Raw genomic sequence first — 25,936 nt, 5'->3', positions numbered from 1 at the left:
AATCTTGATTTCTTTGCCTTATGGTAACACAACTGCCCACCATGTCATCCAAGTAGTTAAGCAGCTCACCTTTTCCTATCAATGTACTTTTCATTGATCAAGGTCCTTGCCTTTTATGCATTCAAATGAGAACTCATAGAACTCACGTGCATAATTAAATTAATTGGAACGGCATAGAAACAAAATAATGTCAACACGATAGGTTGTAAACCTCAACTCGTGTGCTAGTGATGACCGATAAGGTTTATTTTGATTTTTTCTTGAAACCTTTCAAGACTATTAAAACTCCCACTGACTCCTTGACGTATAATATTCTCTTGTCAATAAACATTTCTTGACAAACAAATATTCAAGAGTTAGTGTAGTTTTTATCAAAACACTTCATAAATTGGTCCTAGTTGGTCTTTGTCTTATCCGAGACATCACAACTTTCCATATTTGATGAATGTTATAAACCTTCCTAATACTTGTCACTCAATATCACAATCTTAACTCTAAGACTTGTTTTGGAACGAAGTATGATTGACTTTCTGATTTAACCATTTCTTCAATTCTTGATTCCTCTTCTTATATAATTGTACTAAGACTCACTTAGAGGATCAATTGAGATATGGTTCTTAATCATTAAGACATATCATAAAGCATAAAAGGTACTCTCCCTTCTTCTTAGAATGGAGAAACTTTTATCTTTCTGCCTACTTTATTCTTCTTATTCGTTCTGCTATTGATTTAAACCTTTTCAATCAATTCAGAATTACACTTAATCTTATAAGTATAATCATATTTACTAAACCTTTAGTAAATCATGACGAATATCTTTTTTACTCTTATGGTGGACTTTGATCAACACACAACTTTGCGTACTCGATCTCCTAGTCCTTCACTTGACACTTTGTCAACGAATTAGTCTAATTTCCAAATATGAAATTTCTCATTCATCATGCAAGCAAGTTGTGTGATTCCAAATTTCTGTCCAACTGAAACTTGGGCGATGAGAAACTCTCCTTATTTGGTAAATTTTCGATATTTCCATAATTAAGAATCAAATCCATTATTGCTAATAATAGAAACATTCAAACATCAATTTTTCATACACGCCATTGCAAGGATAATATAAAATCAAAAATTATTTTATTGCAGAAAAAATTTGTCCTTACAATGCAATTCTTTGAAAAACTATGCTAATACATCTTTCTTAACAATCTAATTCTAACTCTAAGTAGCAGCTCAAGAATCTAATCTTCAAGTAATGCGATCGAAATCCATTCCTTCACGGTTGGATTCTGCTCACTTCTTCCCTTAAGCTTCCTCTCTTTTCTTTGATCCTACAAAACATCAATTGTAATCTTATCACATTATGTATTAAGAATCTAGAATAGGACCTTAAAAGAGTTAGTCAATGGATTTTACCTAAAGCAGAGCCATACATCTTGACTCTCCCATCTTTTAGATCTCTTAGGTAAATAGGGTAGCTTCGTCTCCAATGCCCCTTCTCTTGGCAATAAAAGCAAATTGACTATTTAGGAACAGCACATGGAACTACTTCAGATATTGTCTTTCTCTTATGATCAAACTCTTCGATCATGGCATGTCTTTCGTTGTCATTGCCTATATCCATAGAGGTCTTGAAGGTAGATTCACCAATCAACTTTGCTTTTCCATTGCGCCAAACCATTGCTGATTCAGCGACAATAAGCATGTAGGTGAGATCTATAAGGGTCACGTCGTGGTTCATCATATAGTACTCTCTTACGAACTCACTATACGAGTTAGGAAGTGACTGAAGAACCCAGTCAACAACCATGTCCTCACAGACAACGGATCCCATCATTCTTAACCTATCAATGTGTGACTTCATCCCTAGGACGTGTGCACACACCGACTTTCCTTCTTTATGTTTACTTGCCAAAAGGGCTTGAGTGAGCTTGAACTTTTCAAGCCTTTGAACTTGTGGGTTAGGGAGAATAATTGGAGGGGGTGGAGGAAGTGAAGCATGATCTCTTGTTCTTCGATCAAATCGTGGAATATCATCTTCATGTGGAATGCTTGTTCCACGGGATTTGGGAAGACCATAGTTGTCATACTTTGACATCTACAAAACGGGAGAAAACGAATTCAAGTTAGTTGATTGATTGAGTCCTTAGTAAATCACCCAAATGAAATACTAAGGCTAGGACCCAACACAATATGCTACAACCTAGAAAAGGGATACCGTAATCTAGTTGCAGAATATTTGAAGGTAAGTGAATGACGATTCACTAATTTCCACCATGAAAAACGAAAAAGAAATTTAAGTTTTAAATCTATAAAAACTCCTAGATCCTTTGAGGTTCATTGAACTTTTCAATGGCATGTTTAAATCTCGATATGCCCCTCTTGTTTGTGACTGGGATGCCGATGATCACAAAGCGGGTGTGAATAACCATGCAAACTTACATGGTGCCCTCACATGTTACAGTCACCTATTCGATGTGCCGGTAAACCACACACGCTCCACCGAACTATGACAAATATTGAGTCACCCTTTGCTACCTTTTCTTAGAACCATTTAGTGTGTCGGTAAACTACACACGCTCCACTAACGTCTTCGCAAGGGCACAAAGTGTAATTTCATGGAATTGCATCAATTCACTTTTGCCTAAAGTAACTAAGGTTGGGAATTTTGTAAAACATTTAGTTACTTTTGTACTTCATTATACTTATAATGGAAGGTTCTGTCCTATCCTACCCGTTCGGCTAACGACCCTCCACTAGTCAAGAGTGCGGTGGGTAAGAGTGGATACCCATTCAATCGCCATTTTATAGACAATTTCCTTAAACACCCCTTATAGACCAGCTTCGTGAATGAGGCCTACTAACCGTAAGACTGACTTTTACTCATACATATATATATATATATATATATATATATATATATATATATATATATATATATAATGTTAGACTTTTAATGTTATATATAGTATAGGGTGTATTTTACACTTTTAAAATACTAGGTGGTCTAATTTAACAATTATACTTTTAATTCAATTAAATTTTAAACCAAAACTTTTATGGATTTATTAAACCTCTTTTAATTATACACCTTAATTAATTAATAAAACCATAAGGGTGTGATTTGGACTTTTCAAAACAATACTAGGGTTTTAGAATTTAACATTCCTAAATTAAACCTTTTAATCAACTTTTAAATTCCAAAACTTGAGGGCAAGTTTTGAAACATTTCAAAACATTTAGGTTTAGAATTTGAATATACATCAAAATTAAACTTTTAATCAAAATTTAAATTCCAAAACTTGAGGGCAAGTTTTGAAACCTTTTTCAAAACATTAGGGTTTCAACTATTTAAATTTCAAAACAAAACTTTTGAGTTCAAATTTTAACTATAAAACCTAAAGGGGGGATTGAAACTTTTCATAACACAAGGATCAAATAACAAATAATATAAATTAAACAATTAATCTTATCATTATCTATATTTGACCTAATTTCAATTTCTTGCAAAATAAGTTACTCAATTAATACAAATAATAAACTTTAATCATATAAGGAAGTTATTATCTAATCAATTGGTAATTATCTTTTGTTTAATCAAGGATATACTAAAAAATATGAATAAAATCAGATTTTAATAATCTAAAATAGATAAGGCAAGTATCCATGAGAAAAACAGTAAGAAATCCTGAAATCCCCTCTTTCTGACGCTCGAACTCGCCGAGTACCCATATGGACTCGCCGAGTAGGGGCCTACTCGCCGAGTCCACAATGGGACTCGCCGAGTTCATCAGGCAGATTCACAAAAATCGAAATTTTCAACTTGAACAAACATACAAGGCATCAATACAATAGAAACCAATCAAGGCTCTGATACCACTGATGGGTTTTAGTCATAAGAACATCCTATGTGCTCATACAAACCTTAATGCTTGGATCTAGGTTTCTCTATTGTACATGCAAGTTATCCAAGACTATAAACCCTAGTTCTAGCATACAAGTAATCATATTAACATAAGAATGGGTTTAAGATATTACCTTGATTGTTATGTAGCAATAACAATCACAATTCCTCCTTGTAATGACTTTAGAAAGCTTAGAGTCACAAATGTCACTCCTCTAATGGTTCACAAACACCAAGAGCAAGAGGATGAAGAAGAGAAGAGAAGGAGGCTGCCCAAAAACATGTGGAAACCCTAAAAGGAAGCTTGTCCACGTTTTTGGGGCATAAGGGCCCTTTAAATAGTGAGGCTATTAGGGTTATCTAACAAGGAAACCCTAATATGGATGCTTAAGCCCTAAGCAACCCATGGGCTCCTTCCTTAAAGGCCTTGGAACGATTTCTAATGGGTTTCCCATAGAATTCGTCCACTCCTTTAATAAGGAGTCCATTAGCTCAATATTCAACTATTATACAATTGACAGTTCAAGTCCCTTTAGTTTAATTAATCTCTTTTAGTCACAAACTTAATTCTTATTAATTATTGACTAATATTAATTAAACAATATGATTTCTCCTTTATTATTCTCATAATATATTAATAAATCATATTTAATCCTTTCTCTCCATAATTCATCCTATCAAGTTGCTTTGGTGAAGGCAACCCAAAAGGACCATGCACCATCGGGTCAAGTACATACCAAAATAGTTATGGACTTAGACACTAATCCAACATAAACAACTCATGCAACTGACACCACTATCTTCTTGCTACTTCTCCTCTCAAAGCAGCAGTAGTGTTTGAACCCAACAGTTCTTCCATAGGTAACTATCGCTTCTACCAGAACAATTACTGAAACCATTGAACCCTAACAATTACTGGAAAACTAACCTGCTGAATCCTGACCAAGGACCTTCCACCCAATACCCCTGAACCGATCTTGACCAAAACCAGAATAACAATTGAACACATTGGAACCCGCTACACGAGATACAACCCCTCAATAACCCACTAATGATCACGACATGCAAAAGGTGTTGGGTTTTGAGCACCATAACACTCCTATGGTGCACATGCAACCCTAAATGCTTTAGATCTATGTTTTCTCTAATTATACATGCATTTTGTTTTTCCAGATCATTCTCCCTGTCTAGCATACAATTGAAGCTATACAATATAAAACTTTAGTTTGGATGCTTACCTCTTGAGTAGGGTAGAGTTCTTGACATTTGAAAGCTTGAGCACCTCAAGTGTGATGCATCTATTGGTTCACAAACACCAAAATGCAAAAGGAGGCTTGAGAGAATAATTTGGTTATCTCCTAGAGATGGTGTAGCCGATTTTGGCTCTAAACGGGTTCTATTTATAGTGTTGCACATGCTAGGGTTACACGTTGCAAACCCTAATAACCCATGACTTTCCACATTCTCATGCTCCATGGGTTTAACCTCCATGGACTATCCATGGATTAGTTTATCTCACCTACATGATCATGGATCATTGGCCCACACTAAAAGAATGATTGATTTACATAATCAACCCCCTTCTATTTAATTAGTCTCTTTTGATCACAAAATTAATTCCAAATTAATTATTGATCAATACTAATTAAATAATATGATTTCATATTAATATATTATACTTGTAATATATTAATAAACCATAAACAACCTTATTCTCAAGATCCATCCTATCAAGTTGCACTAGTGAAGGCAACCCAAAAAGGATCATGCTACAATTGGGTCAAGTACATCCCAGTTACAACTATGGGATTAGACACCAAATCCAAAAAAGGCGTATAAAAATTATTCGAAGATATAACCCAATAATAATAGAGAATTAAACCCAAGATAACGCATACCCAAACCAATATAAAATTCCAAGAAACATAAATACTGATAACAACTGAAGAGAATGCAAAAGGTAACATACCCGTAAAATCACCTACTGGAGCATGAGCCTCCCCTGATTGACACTAAAATGACTGGCTCCTCTCTGCCGGGGCTCCTGCCCTACCCTCACGACTATCAGAGATCCATAAAATAGTCGTAGCATGTGCACTTACTTCTCCTCCCTTCCTCATCGGACAGACGGCTCTCTTATGGCCCACTTGGTCGTAGAGAAAACATAAAGGTCTTGACCCCTGAGGACAATCCATGTTGACATGATCAATCCTACTACACTTATAGCAATCCATACCCTTGGAATGACAAGTTCCATCGTGCAGTTTCCCGCACGTGCTACACTGACCCCGGCCATGATGGCATCCCAATCACTGATCCGAAGCCTTGGGTCTTTTCCTGGGAGCCTCCCTTGTCTACACCTGATCTGACCTCCTCTTCTCCAGGTGTTCCAAATTGATCTCTCTCTCACACAGAATGATAGAGTGCAAGCTCCAACGATAGCCATAACCTCAGCACAGATCATGCCTAAGTACTTATTCAAGATCTCCAGAATCCCCTCTTTAACTGAACCAAAGATCACAGGAGTCTGCTCCAGAATACCGTGGGTAATCTACGCCGAGATGAATTACCACATCTGCTCGCTAATCGGCTCAATACATGCACCTGAACTAGAACCAGAACAAGAACCTCCTTCCTGGGTGCTCATCACCAACCTGAAATACACCATACAAATGATCAGAACATACTCAGGAATCCTCTTCCCATGAGCTTCTTAGATTCTCTAAGACTCTCCTCAATTCGAGTATGGATCTTGTACTTTCAGTAGTACGGGCCCAACACTACCTTGCATACTTATCCATACTTTCCTTAAGAATCATCCTGAATCCTGTAAGTCACTTTCTCAAACTGATGCACCAAAAACTCAGTAAACAACGCCACAAAACCCGTTGACGCACATCCTAGGCTCTCCTAGGTACACAACCTCACCCTGCCATCAGCTGCTTAAGAAATGCCCATAATGTCAGTCACCCACCTCATGAATACAATCATATTCACTTAGTAGCCAACTTTCGTCACCTAAGAGTTCCACAAAGCACAAAGCAAGCAACATTCGTGCAGTAACACTCCAATCCATAGAACGATCATAGGACATTCAACCCACACACCACCACTCATGCAAGTAATTTCCACCCTTACTGCCGGTTTCCTTATGCGAGCAAATTATATACAGAACATGATCAAATAGGCAGTCGAATAAAATACTCTACCCTAGGACCACAACCAAAAAAGGAATAGGAAATAAGGCCAAATCAATTATTCTAGGGTTATAAGATCATAACCGTCTACAATTTTTAAAGCATACACTTAGCAGATACTGATACCAATATATATTCCCATTCCAGCATTGGGTCCAATCCTCCCAAGGCTATAAAGCATCATACAAATCAAGCACTAGCATGCGACTCTACCAACTCATGCAATAGACATACAAAGGCATATCTCCAAGCATTCTATCATGAAAAAACTCAGCAGACCCTTAGCCCTAACTAGCATACGATTCACAGATTCTAATCATAGCAGATAACATGTATGGGTATTTTGGAAAAATTTACTTGAGCTCGGCTGATTGCATGCACCACACCCTTCCCTTATCTTAGAAAATTATTTTCTTAAAAATACTTTTCTTTTGAAAACTTTACCAAACCCTCAGTTTGAGTTCAGACACACTTGAGAGTATGTCTGAATCCCTTAAACCAAGACGATTATACCAATTTGTAACATCCCAAAAATCATGACATATTTTTTTTGTTTTTAGATTAATAAATCGTTAATACACTACAAGAAAATGAGGTATCAAAGACTGACAAAATCAGTCTCGGATGGTCAATAATTAGTCTCAGAAGAGTATTCGAGACTGATTTAGCTAGTCCCCGAAAGCTAGTCCTAGATAATAGTTTTTTTATGTATCTAGGACCGAAAATCAATCCCTGATACATCTAAGTATCAAAGACAGTAACTCAGTCTTAGAAGGTATAACATTCAGTCTCTAATATATATTTCTTGATCTACCGATTTTATGTCGAATCAGTCTTTGATACTATCTTAGAAGACTGGATACCAGTCCTTGATACTATCTCATTCAGTCTACAATATACCATAAGAGTCCCATTTTATGTCAATATTAGCCCCTAAGGCTAAAGGGAGGGGTAACACTTTTGACACCTTGTCATGTCAGCTTTTTGAGTGACACCTCATTTCTCTCCATTTAGCACCTAATATTGACATTTAGCAGGGAGTGGTAACACTCCTGATACTCCATTTTTTTCTTTCTTTTTTTTTTAATTTAATTTAATTATTTTATTTTAATAGACAAACATTTTTTTAATATTACACAAACATTTTTTTGATTTATTTAATATCACATAAAGTAATTATCTTTTGGTTATCTTTCTTGTGTTTGTTTAATTTGGTTATGTTTGTTTGATTTGGGCAAAAAATCAATCTGTAATGTGTTTGTTTGAGTCTTTATTTGGTTCAATTTATGTTTGTTTCTGTTTAGTTTTATTTGGTTTGGACAAAAACATGTTATACTCAATTTCCTGTTCTAATATTGATTCCATTCCAATCTCCACTTGATTCCATTCCTGTCCAGCATTTCTCTTTTCTGTCCATGTGCATCTGTTGTTCCTGTTCTATTATTGATTCCATTCCGATCTTCATTCCATTCCATTCCAGTTCTAATCTTGATGTTACAATCTATTAAATTACATTTTATTCTTGATTTCATTATAATCTTGATTCCATTCCATACTAATCAAATGAACCATAATAATAACAAGGGTAAAATTGTCCAACTATAAAAAAAAGAACCTGAAACAATCCAATTACTCACAAAAACAATCCAATTACTCACATCACCAATTTTGGATTTGAAATTTATTTATGAAGAAAAGGGCAGCAGCTCATGATTGTTTTGACCCAGGAAGAAAAACATTAAATGGAGACTTAAGACTAGAATATATAACTAATAACAGTAAACCAATTAAATCAACAATCCAATTACTCATGATCAAATCAAGGAAACAAAATTTAAACCTAAATGATTGTTGTTTAAGGTGTATATATATAACTAATAACAGTAAACCAATTAAATCAACAATCAATTACAAAACCACAAGGTCATATGTTCAAAGTTATAATAAATCATCACCACAAAGAAGTTTGAAAGCTTAAACTCAAACTGAACTAAACACATATTTGTCTGAAACAAAATTATGGTAATCTGATCATCGAGAGATTATGCTTACGGCCTTACACACAATTATGTGCAAAATCTTTGCATTTAGATGGGGAAAAGGGGGAAACTTGGAGAAATTATAGTGTGAACTGTTCTAAAATCCGCCATTGATAAGCAATAATTGCTTGAATTTACAACAAAATGACAACCTATTGTGTGAAATAAACCCCAATTTCCTACCCCAAAAACAATATCAGAAAAAATGTAAAAGAAACATGTGTTTTATGTGTGTGTGAGAGAGAGGGAAAATGGTACCTAGAAAAGGGTCAAAGAGAAGAGAAGCGTATAAGAACTTGAAGGGGGTTTGAAGACGAGCAAGAAGAAGAAACAATAATCAAAATCGCATGTGAATCTGCAAAAGATTTGACATGAACAAGAATCAACCACCTAAACCCTTTCTCTTTCGTCTCGCTACTTCGCTGGCAAGGCTATGCTGGCGTGCCCCTTGGCACATCGGTGTTTGGCGAGGGTGGCGACCGGTGGCGAGTCTCTTAGCGATACCTACTCCCTTCAGTCTAATACGATTTTCTAGGGACATGATATCAGTCATTGATAATGTGTCATTCAATTATAATGTGTTTCTAAAACCCTATTTAATATCCTATCAGTCCTAAATACTGTTAAGCTAAAACTAAACTAGAAACAATCAGGTTACCCGTTATTATATGCCTAAAAGCTAGGCATTTTATAAGAAAAAACAATTGAACTAGATAATTTTAACGAATAAAACCCAATTCACAAATAATAAAGTTAGAGTGGAAGGGCGTGTTCCAAACCAGCAATTAAAAACTAAATCAAACCATTTGAGAAGGCCTGAACCATTGTTTTTACTTGGAAATCTTAATATGTGTAAAAACATATTTATAATGGAATCCGCCACCGCATGTTTCATTTTGGTCTCGATGTGGGATCACATTTTCCCACCAAATGCTATAAGTGATCCTATACGTCTGTTTTCATTTTTTTTTCCAAAATTGTAGTATTAATTTATTTAATCAATTTTCTCTTTAATTAATCAAACACACAAATAAATAGATGTTTTACAACTATTTTACAAACCGTTTATCGTGTTTCCCTCTACTTTGAACAACAAAAATATAATGGAATCATAGGTTTTTTTACTAAAAGTTTTATATTGTCATTGGTATTTTACTTATTAAGTTTTTTTTTGTATATTTTGTATTTTTTTTATATAAATTTATATTTAGTTATGATGTAATAACGATATTTATCAATTTTTTTCAACCGGTTGAACCATCAAAACAATAAGACAACCGGTGACCGGTACAGTTTTCAAAATATTATAGAAATTTCCTAAACTCAAAAAACATGATCTAGTACTTAGCGAGTTATTCGGACTCGACCCTCTATAAAGACAAGTTCGGCTTACTCAGCCAAAAAACCTTAACATTTAGAAAAACTTAGGCAAAGTAGGTCTAAGTCTAAAAAACTTGGTCCAAGTAGATCGAACTCGGAACCAACTTAAAATTGATTGAGTAAAAAAAGCAGACGTTTTAATTAAATATGACGATTTAGAGAACTTTTGCTTAATTGAAGAACTAGATGATTCACTATTGTAGAGTTGCGTCATGGAGGAGTGCAAGATATACATAGCTTGATAATTTTTTTCAATTTCTTTTGGACATTCTCTAATGAAGGGGGTTAGGGATGAAATATAAAATGATGATTTTAGAAGACGAATATAAATAAAAATCGAAGTGTTGTATTATCCTTTCTCAAATATAGAAGTTAAAATACCACAATATTTATACTTTTTAGGACATACATTTTTCTCTATCATAAAATTGTTGCGAGTCGTAATTCTTTTGTCATTATAATTTTTTTTCTAATAGTGGATTGAAATTCAGTTCCTAAGGCTTCCCATACAAACAAAATTGGTGCTAGTATATATGAAACTGAAATTCAATCCTTAATATGTTTCAATGAAAATAGCATACATTACTGATTCATCAGTTTACAATATATGGTATCTATTACTAAATAATTTTAACAAATAGTAAAATTCAATCCCTAAAAGGTGCTCTAAAAAAATCAACAGTGTTCATGTTCATCTAGAAGTGAAATTCAATCCCTATCAAGCATTGGAACTTAGTCCCTAATAAATTCCTTTAAAAAATCAAATTGGTTCAATTAGGGATTGAAATTTAGTCCCTTATAAGTTTCCTTCTTAATTCATAATTATCATTAGTCTATTCAAGACTGAAATTCAATCCCTAATGTGTTTCCCTCTAAACCTAAACTGATGTGAATGTATTAGGGACTAAAATTCATCCCCTAATAAGTTTCCTTCCTAAGTCAAGATTGAATCTAATTTATTCGAGACTGAAATTCAGTCCTTGATGTGTTTCCATCCAAACCTAAACTAGCACAACCATATTAGGGACTAAATTTCAATCTCGAATAGGTCTAGCTACTCTCAGATTATTCACATATTAAAATCAGTCCTAGATAATATTTGAGACTAATTCATCAATCTTAGATACATGGTATCCAAGACTGATTAATCAGTTTTTGATAGTTTAGTCACTGAAGACCATTTTTCTTGTAATGATACATATATTTCCCATAAAACCATGGAATCCAAGATTTAACAAAACATCATAAAATTAGAGTAATTCATAGAACACGAAAACTTGTGGTGTGTGCTCTGCGATCATCTCGAGCTCTCCTATTTGAAAACTGGAGTACCTAAAACATAAACTAAAAACCGTAAGTACAATGCTTAGTGAGATCCCCAAAATACCACATAACTTACTTGAATTTTCTCTCTTTTATAGATGTCTAGTTTTGGCAACTATGGTTTTCCTTAATCCTTTGGAAAAGGTTTTCCCTTTGAAGATGATCTTCCACGTGCCGATCAAGGTGAAAGATCGTTCCCTTCTTCGTGCATTGGTGGAACTGGAAATCATTCTCTTCCTCCGCCTCCTTCAATGATTCTCCTTGGCCCACAATTTCATCAACTTGAAAAGTTCAAGGTTATTCAAGCCCTATTGGCATGAAAACACCAAGATGGAAAGTTTGTGTGTGCACACGTCCTCAAGACGAAGTCGCACATTGACAGATTGGGAATGGCGGGTGTCGTTTTCCCAAGGGAGCTAGCTGTTGACTTGGTTCTTCAATCGCTTCCTGAGTTATATAGTTAATTCGTTAAGGACTAATATATGACAGACCACGACGTGACATTTATTGATCTGACATAATCGTTAATTGTTTCTGAAGCAGCAATGCTTTGGCGCACTGGTCAAGTGAATTTGTTTGGAAGATCTACCTCCTAAATTTACATGGAAGTAGGCAATGACAACAATGATAGTCCATAAATGATTTCTTCTCCTAAGAGAGAGAAATTAGTTGAGGTCAAAAAGTTTGACCATAAGAGAAAGGCCGATGTTGTGATAGTTTCACGTGTCATTCCCAAAGAGTCTATCTATCTCTATTGCTGATTGAAGGGGCATTAGAGCGAAGCTTCCCTGAATACCTGAGAGATTTTAGAGATTGTAAAGTCAAATTGTATGACTCTACTTCAGGTAGATCCACTATCTAACTTTATTTAGTTCCTGTTCATAGATTCCTAGTACATGATGTGATAATTTGCATTTTGATGTTTTGCAAAATCTAAGAGAATAAAGGAAGCTTAAGAAGAAGTAAAGGCTAATTCTGATATGAAGAAATGGATTTCAGTCACATGGTTCAATGATCAGGATTTGGAGCTTCTACTTAGGAGTTATGATAGATTGCTTAGGAATATTTAGAAACACAGTTTTCATATGTATTTGCATTGCAAGGACAAGTTTTCCGCACATTATCAATAAAGTAAGTTTTGGTTTTATCTCATTTGCTTTATGATTACTTGCAATGGCATTTATGAAAATTTGTGTTTGTATTTCTGTTATTAGCAATGTTGAAAATGGATTTGATTCTTCGTTATATCGCTTGTGGTAGTGTCCTATTTTACCAAGTGAGGAAGAATTGTCATCACCCAAGTTTCAATTGGACAGATACTTGGAATCATGCGATTTGAATTGTGTGATGTATGACAATCTTGATCTTTGGAAAACTAAGACTAAATTCCTTGCTCACGTGTATATGTGAGTAAAGTGAAGACTAAAGGATCTATTACACATTGATATGAACTGGTCAGATCCACCACAAAGGACAATAAGTCTATTTGTCATGATTTACTGATAGTTCGGTAAATATGGTCATGCTTACATGATTAAGTGTAATTCTGATACCTTGAAAACTCTCAAAATATAGCAGAACAAATAAGAAGAATCGGTTGGGCAGAAAGATAAAAGTTTCTCTAGTCTGAAGGGAAAGGAAAATACTTTGGTATCATGTTTTGTGAGCATTCTAATGATTATGGAACCATGTCACAATTGATCCTCTAAGGATACCTTAGTTCATTTATATGACTAAGAAGAGGAATCAAGTATTGTTGAAATGGTTAAATCAAGAAGATGAATCATACTTCGTTCCAAAATCAAGTTTTAGAGTCTTACTCTAGTTACTCCAAGTTTCACCTTGAGTAATATGTTCTAAGTAGGTTTACAACCCCTCATGAAATGTAGAGTAGAAATGTTTTCTTGCTCTAACACATTGGAGCTTGGTAGTTGTGATGTTTTGGTTTAAACAAATACAAACTAAGACCAATTATATGTAGTGTTTTCTTGATAAGAACCCACACTAACTATTGAATATATGTTTGTCGAGAAATGTTATTTGACAGAGAATCTTATATGTAAAGAAGTCAGCGGAAGTCTTGTTGATCTTGAAAAGTTTCAGGAAGAAAATCGTGAATAAACCTATTAGTAATCACTAGCACACGACCTGAGGTTAATCACTTATCGTGTTGACACATTCTTGTTTCTGTGTCCATTCCAGTTAAGTTGACTATGCATGTGAGTTCTATGAGTTCTCATTTGATCACATAAGGCAAAGTACCTTGATCAGTGAAAGTACATTGATCTGTATGGGTGAGTTACTCAATAACTTGGAAGCGTTGGTAGGTCCTTGTGCTACCAAATGGCTAGAAATTAAGATAAGCGAGTTCAATCCATATGAGTTTGAATTTGTCATTAAAAATTGTCTTACGATAGTGGTTGGAAATGACAAATTCACGTGGATAGGAACACATACACCATAAAATCTAAGTGGTAAAAGGTTTCTCTCTACTTCATGAAAATGATTGTGAGGAAACGCTTTCACTTGTAGATTTTAAAGGATTAATTGATACCATTAGAGTTAGCAGTTGTGATAATTGCGTTCTCAAATTCGAGTATGATTACGACATCCCTTTTCATAGTTTGAATTGTGAGAAATGGCAAATAGTTTGAACAGTCGGGACTTATTGCTATAAGTTATGAAAAGGTTTAGACATACATATAAGTTATCTAATGAATGGTGTATGAGCTTGAGAAGTCTAGATAAAGACTTATCGAAGCACCATACGTCAGAAATCTAAACTTTGGTAAGAAAGTCAATAGGTATTGATTTCTAGAAGTCTAGTTGATTTTTGGATACATGTCAAAGCTAGTGGGAACATAATTGTTATGCTGGTAAGAACATAATTATTATGTTAGTGAGAGTGTGATTATTATGTTAAGTGTTGCAAGTTAGCAATGCTATTTATAGGAAATAAAGTTCTAAATTTGCAAATTTGCAGAGTTTGGAAATTGTTTCGCTATAGTAATGCTTAAGGGAGAGGATACTTATACTTCCTTTCAAATCTAAAAGTTTATATTGAACTTTTATTGAAACTTAGTCATGAACATATACGAATATCGTGTTGAAGTGATTCACTATAGTGAATTCAATATATGGAAATATTGTAGCAAGAGACTGATCAAGTATCATGTCTTTATGTAAGACATTATGTAACGAATCCCATATGCTTCAAATATAGGATTGATCGCATATGCTATAATATTCACTCGTTCTGATTTTCCAAATGCCTAAGGCTTTAAGAGGGAAAAAGACTAGAGCCAGATATGACTGAAGTTATTAAACAAATGTGAAGGACAATCTGATGTTTACCAAAGATTGGTTGCTTGTGGACATTTGGAAGTATAGTATAATTTTTAGAAGAACCATATTGACTTGTTCTGAGTAGAGGTAACTCTTATTCAGAATTGATAGTCATATGGGAATATGGAAATGTTTCCATTATGGAAGTTGGATGTTAAGATATATGTGCGAGTTATAAACTTTAATGTAAGAAGGATGTTCAAGGAATGCTCTTTGAATGTGAGACTTCATTTCCATGGAATTGTTTTTGTAACCAATCCCCAATGGAATGCTTTGTAATATCATTGGCAAAGTCTATGTGACTTTGGTGCTTAAAATTACAAAAGGATCATTGCATGTGAGTTTAGACTCTAACAGATTCTAGTAGTGGCAAGAATTTGGTATTCTTAAACTTGTGATAAGGATTTGGAAATGAGCACTATCAGAAATGTGTTCAATTGATCTATTTCACAAAGGAAAGGACCATAGATAAACATAGTGTGCGTGCTTGGAGCATGGCATGACTGTTGTTTTTAATTCAAGTATTAAGTTGATTACTCGAAACATTATACAATGAATAAAGTCTGATTAATATGGTGATTAAATAATAAGTGTTTTATTTATATTCAAAAGTTTTGAGACCATAGTTAATTAGATTATTCTTGTGTTTCACTTCGCATGTTTTACTTCCCGAATAACTGGGTTATTCAAACATCCACAATCGATCATACTTTTGGAAGTAAGTAGTGAATTAAGACTATCATGAATCCGACTGTAGATTGTCCAAGAGCTTAGACATGACACAAGTTTGTTGCAGTGTTCATGAGTACTTCTGAAATAGAAATTTGAGTATTGGATAAACCCACGCTCAGAGAATTACTTCATGGATTTTATCACGAGTAATAATGAGACGATAACATCTTATATTCTTGAAATAGATACATATGAGTTGTTGTTTACGAGTCGGTTGTGCATTGATAATATGTAAACGCATCAGTAACTTGATTTTATAAAGCGTATTGTTGTGTATGATTTGATGAGTGAATAGTACAAGCATATGAGTCGAAGTTTAGTAAATGGGATAAAAGTGATATTTGTGGGCCCATCGATGATTTAGTGATGACATCTAAAGCGCTTGGCCAAGCCTGGACTAAGTTGATGTGTTCAATTGTAGTATAAATCAGTCGTCATGAATCAGAAATCGGGAAACAACTCTTGCACAGAGATTGATTATAATCAATGTCTCATGTCCATACGATATCTTGTAGAATGGAGGAATATTTGATCCCTTATCTAAAGGATCCGTCATTGATATCAGAGTTCGACAGTGGCTTTTGAAAGCTATGATTGCTAGTCAAAATTTGAGATCATACTTGCAATAATAGTTATTAGACTTATCCAAGTGGGATACTATTAGATTAGGTGTCTAAGCCCATAACTATAATTGGTATGTACTTGATTTGATAGTAGCATGGTCATTTTGGGTTGCCTTCATTTATGCAACTTGATAGGATGACTAGTGGAGAGAGAGTAGAATTTATTGTATGAAATAAGAAATTGGTACTCAAAATGATTTTATTAATATATTACAAGATTAAAATATTATTTGAAAATCATATTATTAATTAGTATTTAATCAAAAATTAGTTTGATATTAATTTTAGGATTAAAGGAACTGATTAATAATGGAGGGGTTGTTTTGCAAATCGTTGATAGTTGTGAAATTAGGCTACTGGACTCCTTAATTAGGAGTGGACGAAATCATATAGTAAGTCCCTTTAAATTTCGTCCATGGCCTACTGGTAAGGGTTCCATGGGGTGCTTAATCCTTAAGCAGGAAATTAAGGTTTCCTCTTGAAACCGTAGCAGTCTACAACTATATAAAGAGCCCCACCACATGTAATTTTCAACCAATGCATATGATACATAACCCTAGCCGATCTTCATTGTCTCTCCTCTCATCTTGTTGCATTGGGTGTTTGTGAACCATTAGAGGTGCAATATTTGGGGCACTAAGCTTTCAAGAGTCAAGGATCATCAAGATTGTTCTTGTTATTACTACATAACAAGTGAGGTAATCTTCTAACCCTAATTTCTTTGTGAATTTCAAAAATTGTATGCTAGATTTAGGTCTATTGTTTTGGTATTCAATTGGCATGTTCAATTAGTGAAAAAACTTAGATCCAAAAAATTAGGGTTGCATGATCACATATAAATGTAGATATGCTCATAATCCATCATTAAGTAATATAATTATGTGTTCATTACATATTGTGCTTCTAATAACAATACTTATTTTACTACAAAAAAAAAATATCGGCAGCACATCATGATGTGGATCTCATTGTTGCTAGAGCGTAGAGCGAATGATGCTCGGTGGACGGTTGTGTCGTCAGCTTTCAACACTAATATATTTGACTGGAGTGACATGGCTGATGGATTCATTTACCCAACTTGGGCAGATTGTGATACGATATAATTGTGTTTGGATTACATTACGTGAGTATTTATATACTAACTAATTATTCATAATTTTTTTCTAGCTTTACATCCCAATCAATATACCACAGGCTCATTGGTTTTTGGGTGCTTTAGATTTGAAGACATTCAAAATGACTATATACGATAGTCATTTGAAGGGAGACTACTATTCAAAAAATGAGGATTGGTTTATAGCTATGAGAGTCTGCATCAACTACTGGGGTACCGAACCAACTGATTTAATCTCACTTGAGAGCTTCAACATGACCCTCGAAAAGGCCCCATACACACCACAATAGATTGACATCAGAGGGGATTGTGGGGTGTTTTTTTGTTGGTCCTAAAGGCGTTGATCACCGGGAAATTGATTTTTATAGAGGTAAAACCAGTCCATGGGCTATGGGTTATCGAAAATGACTAGCGAAGATTTTTGGGGTACAAAGATTATTTGAACATTATATTTGTAATCACTTAAAGACGTATTCGTTAGTTTATGTATTTATTAGTTGTTTGTTGATTTTAATTGCATTTTACATTTTATAAAGACTAAACTGCAAATTTGGTCCCTGTGGTTATCAAAAAAATGTGGATAAAGTCCAAAATCTTTTCAACTTGCGTCATCAGTCCAAAATCGGATTTTTTTTGTGGATATGCTCTCTGCCAAACTTAAAATGATGATTATACCCTTTTAATTTGGTTTTTACATTTTTTAAATATTTTCCTAATATCAGAATAATTAAAAAAAATAAAAATACCTACCTATGCCATCCCACCTCTCTCTCTCTCATATCCTCCATGTATGAAGCATCCACCACTACCTTCACGACCTCATCCCTTCTCCAAATCCAAACTCAAAAACCACCCATCACTACCACATCCCAAATAAGCCACCAGTCACCACCGGAGACACCCATGAACACGACCGTTGACCTTATCCTTTTTCACGCATCTTCAACCTCAACTATAATCCCACCATTACAGCCTAAACTTAACCACAATAAACCACCCTTATGCCTCCTTTTTATCACCACTATAACGCACCAAAACATAACCAATACCATCACTATCAACCACCTTATACCTCTGTTATCCACCAGAAAATCAGTTTGATCAAACCAAGGAAGGAAAAGAAAAAAAAATTGGTGATTAATCGATCTAGAGAAGAAGGAAGGTTGCTAATCAATTCTTGAGCAAGGAAAAGGAACACCGAGAGAGGTTGCATTTGTTTTGTGTAATCGATTTTTAGACAAGAAGGAACAAACCTAGTGCAGAACAACGATCGATTTTGAGGAAGAAAAAGGGGGTTGCGTTTCTTGGAGGGGTACCGGTTGAGTGTGAACCGGTTTTCAGAAGAAAGGAACGAGAGCAAGAAGGTTGATTTTTGTTGCTGGACGAGAGACATGTGTTCTGTCCAAGCTTGAACTCCGTCGTCACCGTCTTCTCCGGCCACCATTGCCTCCGTCAATGGCATCCTCGTTGCCTTCCATCATTTTCTCTCACTTGATCTCTATCTCTTGCCTCATTCAATCGCTTGTCACTCTTTTCTTTCAATCTTCGATCCATCATAAAAAAGGAGGAGAGAAAGAAGGGTTTGGAGGTGGGTCACGATGCAGGAGAGATTGATAGTTGAGGGAAGGAAAGATGTACCTAGGTTTAGTGTGCATTATGGGGGACGTTTCCAACAGGAGGGAAAACAGGGGGTGTGGGTTTGGAGAAGACGATGAATAGGAGTTGTGTGTATGTGTATGTGAGTGTGTGTGTGTGTGTGTGAGAGAGAGAGAGAGAGAGTGAGAGAGATAGGGGCCGGGGGTTCGGTGAAATGGGGTAGGGTGGGTTTTTCTTATTTTTTTTTAATTATCAAAAATATTAAAATAAAGGTTGAAACATAAAAAAAAATGTAAAAAGAAAATTAAAAGGGTATAATCGTCATTTTAAGTTTGATAGAGACCATATCCACAAAAAAATATATGATTTTGGACCGATGGTGTAAGTTGAAAAGATTTTGAACTCTATCCATATTATTTTGATAACTACATGAACCAAATTTGCAGTTTAGTCTTTTATAAAACCAAAACTTATAGCAAAACTTATATATTATATAAAACTAGAATTTATACTAAAAGAAGAACCACATGTTAAAAAAAAAAAAAAAAAAAAAAAAAAAAAAAAAAAAAAAGAGGTATTCCATAATCATGCTCCGGTATTCATGTGTTCTACAAAATAAATAAATAAATCGGGTCATTTTATCAAAATAGTCATTTATAAGGTTAGATTAGTCAAAGTCCCCAAAATAAACTTTATCCTATTATTCGTAGACAAAATTGCAAAAATGGTCCATGTGGTATGCAAAATTTTGGGGTTTTAGTCTAAACAGTGACTTTTTTGGTTTCGTAGTCCTTTTGGAGTGGTTTGTATGTGAAAATGGTCCCTCCGAAAATTGAAATGACTATAATACCCTTGGGGTATTTATTTTTCATTTTTCTTTCATTTTTTTTAAACTTAATATTTATTTATTTTAACAATTAAAAAAATAATAGAGGACCCACCTCTCTCTCTTTCTCTCTCTCTCTCTCTCTTGGATACCACCAGCAAGGGAAGAGGAACTGGTGGCTTCCCTCACCTCTGCAACTCCTTTCCTCCTTCATTTTCTTTCCCGTCGATCAAATAGCCCAAACACCCTGCGTTCACTTCGTGTGCTACCCACCTCCACAGCCGACAACAAAAGGGGAAAGCAGCCGAGAGGAGCAACGGAGCAACCATATTGCCATCACCTTTGATGCTTCAACCATCTTCGAGCTTGTCACCGCCTTCAGCTCCTGCGCTTCTTCTGTCTCAGAAGGAAGGTGCGAATTGCATTTAGGGTGAGGATATCGTTCTCCAAGCTAATTGTTCCGTAATCTGTTCATGAAATTAGTAATCTTTCTAAACAACATCGCACATATTTGCTTCGAATTTCAGTCAGAATTCGTCTTATAGAAGCAAGATAAACACGAAAAAATCGTTCCAGAACAACAATGGGAGTAGCAATTGCAGTTTTTTGGAATTAACATTGAAATTAAAGGAGTGAAAACAACTAGGGTTTATTACTCTGTTTCTGTGCTTTTCTTCTACTTCTTCTTTCTCTTGAGCTCAAAGACGTTTTAAATCCTCCGTTTTCAGATCCTTCGTCAAATCGATTCAGCCAACTGGAGGATAAGCTACTGGAGGATAACTGTAAACCTTTGGTGATTACTTACACAATTTTGATCGAGGCCACCATTTTTGATGGTGGGATTACTGAAGCAATGAATGTGATTTAGGGATTTTTTATATGAATGTGATTTAGGTATTTTTTGAATGTGATTTAGGAATTTTGATCAGGGCCACCATCTTCAACCCGATATGAATGTGATTTAGGGAATTTTGAAGTGATTTGGCTATGAAGGCGATAGGGATTCTTGGTTGTAAATGAGAGAGAGAGAGAGAGAGAGAGAGAGAGAGAGGTGGGCCCTCTTATTTTTTTAATAATTAAAATGAATAAATAATTATTAAATTAGAAAAAAATGAATTTAAAAATGGAAAATAAATACCCCAAGGGTATTACAGTCATTTCACTATTCACAGGGACAAAAAACGCAATGAAACTAGCTCAAAAGGACCACCAATCCAAAAAAATCGTGATTTGAACTAAAACACCAAAAAAATGCATACCACAGGACCATTTTTGCAGTTTTGTCTTATTCGTAAGATAAACTTCCTGTCTTTCTTTCAATTACCAAGCTACCTCAAATAACCAAATGACTGGCAATACGCAATAATCAAGCGTCAGATAACACGCTTTTAGGGGTTCCACCATTATTTTTCTATAAGCCCCGAAATCGTCTCGACTATAACGACTCTATTCGAGAATTCACTAAAACCCCAATTGTAATTCAAACGCAGTTCGTGTTCTTCTGTTCTTTGAGAAAGAAAGGATATCTTTGAGCTTCATTTGTGTGTGGGTTTGGTGGCCCAATAATGGCCGATCAAGAAGAGGGAGATTTGGTGAGTCAACTGGTTGACTTGGTCAGGGAAATTTCAGGGTTACCCGAGTGCAGAAACGCTCTACGGAAGATGTATGGGAATTTGATGAGAAGGGTGAAGCTTTTGAGCCCTTTGTTTGAGGAACTCAAAGACAACGAACAAAAACTTGATGATGGTGATCTTAAGGGGTTACAGAGTTTGAGAATCGCTTTGAAATTGGCTTTTGAACTCCTCAAATCAGTCAATGATGGCAGCAAGATTTTTCAGGTAATTTTCACAACTTCTTGTTCAATTTGTGCGATCATTATAATCTGAAGCCATTTCTGTAAGTGGGAATTATAATTGAGCATGATCGGATTGTTGGGTGTCATTCAAAATCTGTTTTTATCTTATCTTTTACCTAATTCATATTTTTGTTGGTATAACGATTGTTTGTGTGTTTGAGACTAGTTGTTACATGTACAAAAACGATTATTTATGTTACGATTTGGTGAAATCATAACAATTGATCAATGGGACAAGACTACAAAGACTATGATCTCATGATTAGTGAGAATGTATTTTGATTTATGCATAATAAGAATGCTTACATTTTATGGTTTATGTTTGTAGGTGTTATATAAGTTGTTATTGGAAAAATTAAAGCAAACCATGATTAGATTTGGTCCATTATTCAAGATTCATGAAATTTGTATAAGATTTTGACTTGTTACCTGTTTTGAAGTCAAATAAATCAAACCCAATCTTACTTTGAAGTAGAGATCATCAAACATGTATAATAATTTGTCAAAATCCATGGTTTATAAGTTATAACAAACTCGTTTGGTGTTACATATGTGACAGGCGCTTCAAATTGACAAAACCGCAGGCAAGTTTCATGTAGTAACAACACAGATTGAAGAGGCACTTAACCAAATCCATTACAATAAGCTAGATTTATCTGAAGAAGTTCACGAACAGGTCTCTTTCTTTCAAATTAAAATAAATAACTCTTTATGCGTTTTCATTCAACTCAAATAACTAACAAGAATCCCATTTTGTTTCTTCAGATTGAACTTGTGCACGTACAATTTAAAAGAGCAAAAGCGCGAATGGATTCACCCGATTTACAGCTTCAGAGAGATTTAACCATGGCAAGTAAGGGAAACGATATAGATCCTGAAACAATCAAAAGACTATCAGAAAAACTACATCTTACTACAATTAACGATTTAAAAAAGGAATCACTTGCTATTCATGATATGGTCATATCAACTGGTGGATACCATGAAGATCGGTTTGAAATGATGTCATTTCTTCTCAAAAATATCAAAGATTGTGTAATGAAAGGAAACCCTGAAGTTGATATCTCAGAGGGAGAAAAGAGCATCATGAGGCATCGATCTCCTGTCATTCCAGATGATTTCCGGTGCCCGATTTCTCTTGAATTAATGAAAGACCCCGTGATTGTGTCAACCGGACAGGTACCAATACCATAACTTACCAATAATAGCAATGTACTTTGTTTTATCACCTATAATAGTAATTTAACTTATATATATATATATATATATATATATATATATATGTGTATTAATCCATACAGACGTATGAGAGATCGTCTATTCAGAAATGGCTAGATGCAGGGCACAAAACATGCCCAAAAACTCAACAAACATTACTACACACAGCATTAACACCAAACTATGTGTTGAAAAGTCTAATTGCTCTATGGTGTGATAGTAATGGAATCGAGCTCCCGAAATCAAACCAGAAACCGGGTCGACCCGGATCGGAATGCGATCGGACCGTGATCGGGTCGTTGCTCCAAAAGCTTGTAATCGGGGATTCTGATGAACAAAGATCAGCAGCCGGTGAGCTCAGATTATTAGCCAAAAGAAACGCGGATAACCGCGTGTGTATCGCAGAGGCGGGTGCAATCCCGCTGCTTGTGGAGCTCTTATCATCACCCGATACGCGGACACAAGAACACGCAGTCACTGCCCTTTTGAATCTATCAATCAATGAAGCAAACAAAGGGATTATTGTAAGTGTAGGGGCAATTCCGGAAATTGTTGATGTTTTGAAAACCGGGAGTACGGAGGCGCGTGAGAACGCTGCCGCCACTCTCTTCAGCCTCTCGGTGGTGGACGAAAACAAGGTGGCGATCGGAGCCGCCGGTGCGATTCCGCCGTTGATTGAGTTGCTTCAAGAAGGGACCCCACGAGGGAAGAAAGATGCTGCGACTGCTATTTTTAACCTTTGTATTTACCAAGGGAATAAAGTTCGGGCAGTTCGGGCAGGGATTGTGACACCATTGATGGGGTTGCTGAAGGATGCGAGTAGTGGGATGATGGATGAGGGTTTGGCTATTTTGGCTATATTGGCGAGTCATCAGGAAGGGAAGATGGCGATTGCTGAGGCTGAACCGATGGGGGTTTTGGTGGAGGTGATACGGACCGGGTCAGCCCGGAATAGGGAAAATGGGTCGGCGGTTTTGTGGTCTTTGTGTGCAGGTGATGTTAGGTCTTTGAAGATGATGAAGGAGCTTGGAGCTGAAGAGGTTTTGAAGGAGTTGTCTGAGAATGGGACTGAAAGAGCCAAGAGGAAGGCTGGAAGTGTGTTGGAACTTCTTCAACGAATTGAATCGGTTGAAACTAGTACTGTAATTGGATGATCTTGATCTTGATCTTTTTTGTTTTTGTATGTATAATGAAGTTATTATATTCATTTACATTACATGGAAATCTCTTCCCTTTATGTATAAAAGAATAATTTATGAATAATCAATCAATTGTAACAAAATAGAGTGTAGGAGATGGTGTATCATCACTATCATGTATGGATATTATGTCTATGCTGTTTGAAGTTTGTAATGATCAAGTGATCAGTGTTGTTTTAATTGTTCTACTATTATATTATATAAGAAACTCATTTTCATATAATTTCTTCTTTGTTAGAAGAAAAGAAAACGAAGAGTAATCAGTAGTATAAAAAATTTCTTTCTTCTTAATAAAAAGGAAACAAGTAGTAATCGCCATCCGTGGGACTCGAACCCACGACCACGTGGTTAAAAGCCACGCGCTCTACCAACTGAGCTAGAACGGCTAGCTGTACAGTTGCAGTCGGTGATAAATTGTATCATTTAGTTTTACCTCCACAAAGAAATAGATGGTGTTGCTATACTAAACTTTTGTAATACAAAGCTCAACTTACAAGTTGTGGGTAGTTACTTATATGTGATGTTTCAGTTGAAGTTTGTCCAAGTCTTTCTGTTACTGGAAAGCCTAATCACTCCACTTATTAGATGTGTATTCGATATATTTCTTGTGGACAAGTCTAGCCTAGACATATCTAAGGCATTATGTGAAAATCAAATTGACTCTACCACTAAATTTAAAACTTAAAGTGATAACAAACATTGTAAATTCGCTACCTGAGCACCATATTGAGGGCATGACCTCACATAGGAGGGCATGGATGCATATGATCAGGATAGTTGAGTAGTATAGGAGTTGTCATTGTCACTCTCTCCTTCCCCAAAGCCACTGTCGCCTTTGTATTGCATCCTTGCAGCCAATGATGCCGCCATCAACAGTTCTGATTTTTTTTTTTTTTTGTAGATTCGTTGCTGAAGTTTATACATTCTTGATTTGTTGCTGAAATTTATACATTGCTGACTTTGAATGATTAAGTGGAGATTTCTTTGATGCTTCCTGAAATCCAATTTTTGCATCTCAAATTTATGCATATACATTGCTGATTTTTTTTTTATTAATGCTTGATCCTCTTATAATTACTTTTCTTGATTTGTGGTTCCATGACATAAATTTGAAAGGACATGCACTACGAATAATGGTTGATGTAAAAGAAGATGATGGATCAAGGTCACAAACAGGAGGTTTCAAGATAGATGAGTCGCGTTTTAAAATTTTGGATTGCATTGCAAACATTTGGTTCTGTTTTTAATATGAAAAGATTGTTTATTGGCGACTCTTTTATGTTTTGAAAAATATTGGATTACATTCCAAATATTTATAAAATTGTTCATAAGAGCATGGCTTACATTGCAAATTGTTTAATTGGTGAAAATATTTTTGAAAGGTTAAGGTTGCGTTTAGTTACGGAAAAACAATTTTTATTTTCGGTTTTTCGTTTTCCCTTTTCAATTTTCGTTTTCATTTTTCATTGAAAAATTTAGAAAACGCGTTTAGTTAAACTTATTCATTTTTCATTTTCAGTTTTAGAAAATTAGAAAACGTGTTTAGATGTGTATTTTTCTATGAGTTTTCATTTTTAGAAAACGGTAGCGG

At 35.1% G+C, this 25,936-nt stretch overlaps 1 protein-coding gene and 1 non-coding gene across 2 annotated transcripts; one reads left to right on the top strand and one right to left on the bottom strand.

The window, feature by feature from the left end:
- Window positions 1-21,490: 21,490 nt before the first annotated feature.
- LOC145088311 (U-box domain-containing protein 14-like) lies at window positions 21,491-24,525 on the top strand. Its single transcript, XM_079026577.1, has 4 exons — window positions 21,491-21,911; window positions 22,488-22,604; window positions 22,694-23,107; window positions 23,230-24,525. The coding sequence occupies exons 1-4, from the start codon at window positions 21,639-21,641 to the stop codon at window positions 24,298-24,300; spliced, it is 1,875 nt and encodes a 624-aa protein (XP_078882703.1). The 5' UTR covers window positions 21,491-21,638; the 3' UTR covers window positions 24,301-24,525.
- Window positions 24,526-24,658: 133 nt separating this feature from the next.
- On the bottom strand, window positions 24,659-24,731 carry TRNAK-UUU (transfer RNA lysine (anticodon UUU)). Its single transcript has one exon. It is a non-coding gene; the product is annotated as a tRNA-Lys (tRNA).
- Between the last annotated feature and the right edge of the window lie 1,205 nt (window positions 24,732-25,936).

The sequence above is a fragment of the Lactuca serriola genome, chromosome 2 (genome assembly GCF_051521515.1).
Source record: "Lactuca serriola cultivar US96UC23 chromosome 2, Lser_US96UC23_V15, whole genome shotgun sequence".
Lineage (NCBI taxonomy): Eukaryota > Viridiplantae > Streptophyta > Magnoliopsida > Asterales > Asteraceae > Lactuca > Lactuca serriola.
Note: the sequence above shows the minus strand (reverse complement) of the source record. Positions and strands in the feature narration are given on the sequence as shown.

Bases quoted from the DNA above. Each gene is read 5' to 3' on its own strand.
- LOC145088311 (XM_079026577.1), top strand. From the start codon at position 21,639: ATGGCCGATCAAGAAGAGGGAGATTTGGTGAGTCAACTGGTTGACTTG. The intron at 22,605-22,693 runs GTCTCTTTCTTT...TTGTTTCTTCAG, and splicing joins CTGAAGAAGTTCACGAACAG to ATTGAACTTGTGCACGTACA. The intron at 23,108-23,229 runs GTACCAATACCA...TAATCCATACAG, and splicing joins TGATTGTGTCAACCGGACAG to ACGTATGAGAGATCGTCTAT.